At 41.8% G+C, this 6,565-nt stretch overlaps 1 protein-coding gene across 1 annotated transcript; it reads right to left on the bottom strand.

The window, feature by feature from the left end:
- Window positions 1–4,944: 4,944 nt before the first annotated feature.
- Window positions 4,945–5,893, bottom strand: LOC136519837 (B3 domain-containing protein Os06g0107800-like). Its single transcript, XM_066513214.1, has one exon. The coding sequence runs from the start codon at window positions 5,891–5,893 to the stop codon at window positions 5,204–5,206; it is 690 nt and encodes a 229-aa protein (XP_066369311.1). The 3' UTR covers window positions 4,945–5,203.
- Between the last annotated feature and the right edge of the window lie 672 nt (window positions 5,894–6,565).

The following is a 6,565-nucleotide window of genomic DNA, read 5'->3' as shown; positions in this document are numbered from 1 at the left end:
TATTTTTAAGAGCTGTTGTTGTCGTATTACTAAGTGTTGCATCATCATTTCATACATATAGATCACGAGTTGGTAGAGTTCGTGTCCATAGACGAACAAGAATACAAAGAGGTCATTAAGGAGTACAAGGAGGAGATCCTCGTGCAGGAGGGAGCCTCGGAGCCTTTTGGTGCTGACTTTGTTGACCCACCGCCTGCCCAAGGCAAGCTCCGGTGCCATAACCCATATTTTATGATCACTGAATATATATGATGTGCATTTATGTTATAGGCATTTTATATAAACTACATGCATAAAGATATCTGCCTATGAGTCCTACTAGTATAGGTCGAGTAGCTGCTATGCTCAGGATTTTGGTAGCGTGAGTAACCTGCCATTACTCACAATAGGTGATAATTATGATCACTCATGATAAAGGCTAGAAAGGAAATGGTGACCGAACAGGGATATGGTTTGGGAATTGGTGGGTGTAAGAGGTCGTGTCCTGTGGCCAACAGGGCATAGCTTAGTTACACTTTTCCCTGTCTATGTCGATTAAGAATCGATCGTTGCATAAGTCATTGAGGCAAGTCACAGATTTATTATCCCGAGCACATACTTGGGAATGGGCGCATAGAAGACTTGTTGTTCTCTTGTCGTGGGTTCCGGCTCTTTCTGGACCGACTGATTGGAGACGGGGATGGTGGAGGTCCTTGCACCGCACTAAGTCTGGGACTTAGGAGCGAGGGCTTGGAATTTAAGTTTGGACGGGGACCTAGACCCCATGATAGGAGGGTGACGGGTTGGTCCTACTTGTGCCTAGGGTACAAGTGAGGCGTGTGTTTTTGAAGTACCCGGCTGGGGCATTGATTCACAAATCACCGGGCAATCCGGTATGGCTTGTTTCGTGTCTAGCACCGTAGTAAGAATTGGAAGATAGAAGGTGATGAAATGGAACTGATTGCTCAACTCTTGCTTGAAAGTAGAATAGGTGCTTTTACATAGAATGGCTAGATAATAAATTAATATGGCTATTAATAATAACACAAATAAGGACTCACTATTAGTATTGGTTTCTGCAAAAAGAAAACCAGCAAACCATAAAGCTTTGCATATCCCTTAGAGTCGGAAAGCTATTCCCACTAGTCGGATAAGTCTTATGAGTACATTATGTACTCAGGGTTTATTTACCCCTGTTGTAGGTAATGCTTGAGGAGTACCATTGTGTGAAGGATCCTTCTGGTGGGCATAGATGGATCCTCGTCGCTAGATGTTTATTTTTATTCCACTGTTTAATATTCCACACTCTGACATTTGGTAATGTAATAATGAATTTCTAAGAACTCTGGATGTATGAAATGTATTAAGTATTGTTACTCGTTCTCATTATTGGATCCTTGGGGAAAAATGTGGATCATTCGGGTTCTCCCTTGAGGTGTGCTTGATAGATACCGCCCGCTATAGCTCGCTTTCGGGGTGCTTAGTGTCTGGTGGAAGACGAGTACCTCCATAAGTGTGTTATATCGGACGGTTCTGCCACAAGCAGCCAGCCATAAACACACACGAGAGATGATGAGTTCAAACCATAATTGCATCTACACAAGTAGATAAATTACACAAGGGGAGATGGAGGGTTGTCTCACATTGTAGTGACATCGAGAGCACGTGTCGTCGTGGGTAGTGGTGGCCACCGCCGTCGTGGCCTCGTCCTCCATAGAGCTTGAACCATCAGCTCCTTCCTGAACGCCTCCTGATGGGCCTACGCTGCCACATCCTGCGCCGCTTCCGCATCTCGAACCGACGCCGCTGCCAGATCCCGGACAGCACTATTGTCGCATCTCATGGCTGCGCGCCTCCCAAGCCACGCCGCTGCTGCCTCCTTGGACCTTGTGGAAACTACAGCCGTCGTATCTCGGACCTAAATCGGCTGCCGCTGCTCAGACCCGCACCGCTACCGCATCTCAGACCCACGCCGTTGACGCATCTCGAGCCCATGCCTTAGCATCCCAAGCCCGCCCATGGCTGCCTCTTGGGTCCACGTCAGATTGAGGACCCTCCTCACTGGATCGAGCTCTTCCTTGTAGAATCGAGCTCCTCCATGAGGAAGAGAAGACCGGTCGCCGGGTGGGAGAGCTACGGAGAGAGAGCAGGAGAGAGCGAACAGAAGAAGGGGTACGGAGGGAGCGGCGGCTCGATAGATTGTCCATGTGTGTTGTGACCTAGGGTTGCCTAGGTGGGAGGGATACGTGGGTCGACTATGCTCTAGAATATATACTCAGAGTCATTTGTAGGGGCGGCTCTAAATACCAGCCTCCCCAACAAATGCATTTGTAGGGGCGGTTTCTGATTCAGCCACCCCTACAAATATTTTCGCATATTTTTAAATATTACTTCTGCATATTTTTTATAAATGTGTAAATGTATATATAAATGTAATAAAAATAATTTGCTATATTTTCCCGTACACATAAAAATTACTTGCTTATATATATATATAGATATAATGATACATTTTATTTTGTAAAATAAAAAAATATATTTAAAAAATTAAAATTTGAATTTATGAACTTTGAATTGAATTTTAAGACAAAAAATGATCTAAAACGAAAATGTTGTAAACATCAAAGTTGTAGAACTCATCAAGATGTACAACTTATATTTTGGTCATCTTTTCATTTGACAAAATTTGAAAAGTTCAAATTTTGAATTTCAGTAAATGGGAAATTCAAACAAGATTTTGAAAACTTAAATAATTTCAAATAAGAAAGTCATGAACATAAAAGTTGTTGAACACATCACTATCTACAACTTTTATTTTGATCATCTTTTCATTTGACAAAATTTGAACCATTTAAAATTTAAAATTCAATAAATAGCAATTTCAAACAAGATTTTGGAACCTTAAATGATTTCCAATAAGAAAGTCATGAACATAAAAGTTGTTGAACACATCACTATATACAACTTTTATTTTGGTCATCTTTTCATTTGATAAAATTTGAATAGTTTAAATTTTGAATTTCAATAAATGACAACTTCAATTAAGATTTTGAAACCTTAAATGATTTCAACTACAAAAGTCGTGAACATAAAAGTTGTTGAACTCATCATTATCTACAACTTTTATTTTGGTCATTTTTTTATTTAATAAAATGTTAGTAAACATTGTTCACAAATTCATAAATCACTCATAGTTTCATGAACTATATGAGAGACATATTGATTTGTAAACAATGTTTACTGACACTTTGTTAGATGAAGAAATAACCAAAATAAAAGTTATAGATCTTACTTTTTTGGTATTCATCACTTTTTAGCTGAAATTATTTGGTGTTTCAAAATCTTGTTAGAACTTGTCATTTATTTAAATTTGAAAATTTGAATTGCTCAAACTTTGTCAAACGAAAAGATTAACCAAATCAACACAGTAACTTGATAGGGCATGATTTTAGAATTTTTTTGAAAAAAAATCATCACATTTGGAGTTAGTATGAGAAAGAAAGACTAGTTACAAATTTTATCCAGAGATTAAAAAGAAAAATCACAACTGTTCATGATAATCAATGATGAACAAGTGTGATTTCTTTTTTTAATCTGTGGCTGAAACTTGTAACAAGTTTTTCTCCCTCGTACTAACTCCAAATATGACGGTTTTTTTCCTAAAATTTTCTAAAATCATGCTCTATCAGGTTAGTCTGGTTATATGTCTTTGTCACTAATTTTGGACAATTTAAATTTTGAATTTCAGAAAATGATAACTTCAAACCTGATTTTCAACCTATAAATGATTTCAGCTGTAAAGATGATGAATATAAAAGTTGTTTAACACATCACTATCTACAACTTTTATTTTGGTCATCTTTTCATTTGACAAAATTTGAAAAGTTCAAATTTTGAATTTCAATAAATGGCAACTTCAAATAAGATTTTGAAACCGTAAATGATTTCAACTATAAAAGTCGTGAGCATAAAAGTTGTTGAACTCATCACTGTCTACAACTTTTATTTTGGTCACTTTTTCATTTAATAAAGTGTTAGTAAACATTGTTCATGAATTCACATATCACTCATAGTTTTATAAACTATATGAGAGACATGTTGATTTATGAACAATGTTTACTATCACTTTATCAGATGAAGAAATAATTAAAATAAAGTTGTAGATCTTGATGAGTTATACATCTTTGGTATTTATCACTTTTTCAGCTGAAATCATTTGGTGTTTCAAAATCTTGTTAGAACTTGTAAATTTTTTAATTTTAAAAATTTGAATTGCTCAAACTTTGTCAAACGAAAAGAATGATCAAATCAACACAGTAACTTGATAGGGCATGATTTTAGAAAATTTTAGGAAAAAATCATCACATTTGGAGTTAGTATGAGGGAGAAAGACGAGTTACAAATTTTACCTAGAGATTAAAAAGAAAAATCACAACTATTCATGATGATCAATGATGAACAAATGTGATTTGTAGGGGCGGCTGGTGATTGAGCCACCCCTACAAGTCGCAACACCGGGGGTGGCTGGTGAGTGAACCGTCCCTACAAATCGACCCATTTGTAGGGGCGGCTCATATCATCAGCCGCCCCTACTATGCCATTTGTAGGGGCGGCTGGTCTCGTAGATCCTGAGCATGCCCACCGTAGGGACGGCTCCATCACCGGGCGCCCCTGAAAAAATTATCCCATTGTTACCAACGTTTTTTTAGTAGTGCAAAAAGCTTACAAAATTCATAATTAATTCATCCGAATTTTAATGGGGGCCATATATGTATTTCGATCAGCTTGACAAGAGGAACGCAATGGTGAAGTCCATGCTTGAGAAAGTTAGGTGTACTTTGGACACTTTTGAGTGTCAACACCATCAGTAATTAATTTAACTAACATTTTCCTTCCATTGATTCCATGTATAATCATATAATGTGCTATATTTCGGAGTCGGTGCCGCGTGCGAAGAAGCACGGGTACCCACTAGTTTGTTATTAATTTCAACACATGCATGAATGCATTCAAGTTGAGTGGGTGTTTGTTTAACCAATTACTGCTCCAATTGGGAATTCGGAATTGGGTTCAATTCAAACACCGCCCTCTCGATTTAATGCATGCATGCTGGCTACTACTATAGTATGCTACAAGAATCGAAGCCAAGCCAATTCTCTCATCGAATATTATACGTCGTCGTCAGAGGAGCAGATCAAGCAGCACCGCCGGCTCCGTGCGAAGCTCAAACACGGTTGACGCCGAACAGCCGTAGCCACCGCCCGCGCTGCCGCCGCGCTTCCTCCTCCTCTTCTCCTGCTGCTTCTGCTTCTTCCACGGCCACCACCTTCTCCGCCTGCTGGTGCTGGTGATTGCCGGCCGCGGGCAAGACGACCAAGCTCTGCAGCTGCTGCTGGTGCCGTGTCGTCGGCGGCACGGCGAGGATCGTCGGGACGACGACCGCAGGCACCGCGCCCTGCTCCACGGCACGAGTCCACCGCCGCTGGCAGTCGATGAAGAGCCTTGTGCCGTCGCGGCAGAACGTGACGGTGTCCCCGGCCGCGAGGCGCTTGTCGCGGACGTAGCGGTTCCAGCCCTTGGTCATGACGTAGCTCTGGCTGCTGCTCCAGTAGGAGTAGCGGAACCGCCACGCCGCCGGGGACGGACCGCCGCGGGCGTCGTGGAAGCACAGCACCGTGCCCCGCGACCTGGCCGCCGCGCCGCGCAGCGGCAGGTGCCGCTCCGCGAACTGCTTCGGCACCACCAGCCGGTTCAGCTTCCCCACGTCGCTCGGCGTCACCACCTTCTCGAACATGCGCTCGCGCCTGCTGCTGCTGCTGCCGTGGCTGTGGCTGTAGTCGCCACCACCGACTCCTCCTCCACCGCCGCCGGCCGCCGCCGTCGACTCCAGCTCCAGTGCGAACGTCAGGGCCATCTGGAAGCCAAGCGATCGATGATGCAGTAGTGCACGGGATCGATTCACCAGCTATATATCTGCAACTGCGCTAGTTGATGAATAATCCGGCGCTGTCGCCGTCTGAATTTATAGGGAAGGGAAGTATGACTTTTCTGCATGCCGTGGATCGCGGTCGGTTGGCAAGCAGCAATCCGCATCCGTTGTTGGTGGTGGTGCTTTGCATCCAACGACCTGAGGGCTTGGACCGGACCGGATCACTTACGCTGCGCTGCGTTGACCGTACGGATCGACCTATAGCTTTGCTCCCTTGTTCGTCGTTTACTGATGCTATATATATCCATCGTTGGTCCGGCCATATAAATGGCATTTTTGCTCTTCTTATTATCTCTGAAAATGAAAATGTATCTCCAATTAATGCAAATTAAAATCTTACTGGAACCATTTGCAGCATGCACATGAGCTTCTTAGATATTTCTTGTGCTACATACACATAAATCTTATCATCTTCTACCTATTGTTTTACTCAATCGTTCCAAATTATAAAATGTTTTGGCTTTCTATATTCATAACTTTTACTATGCATATAGATATATGTCATGTCTAAATACATAGTAAAGCTATTAATCTAGAAATGCCAAAACGTCTTATCATTTGGATCGGAGAAATTACTTCGTAACTTCCGTTGTACTA

Source organism: Miscanthus floridulus, chromosome 18 (assembly GCF_019320115.1).
Source record: "Miscanthus floridulus cultivar M001 chromosome 18, ASM1932011v1, whole genome shotgun sequence".
In the NCBI taxonomy this organism is placed as follows: Eukaryota; Viridiplantae; Streptophyta; class Magnoliopsida; order Poales; family Poaceae; genus Miscanthus; species Miscanthus floridulus.
This window is presented reverse-complemented; position numbering and strand designations above follow the sequence as displayed.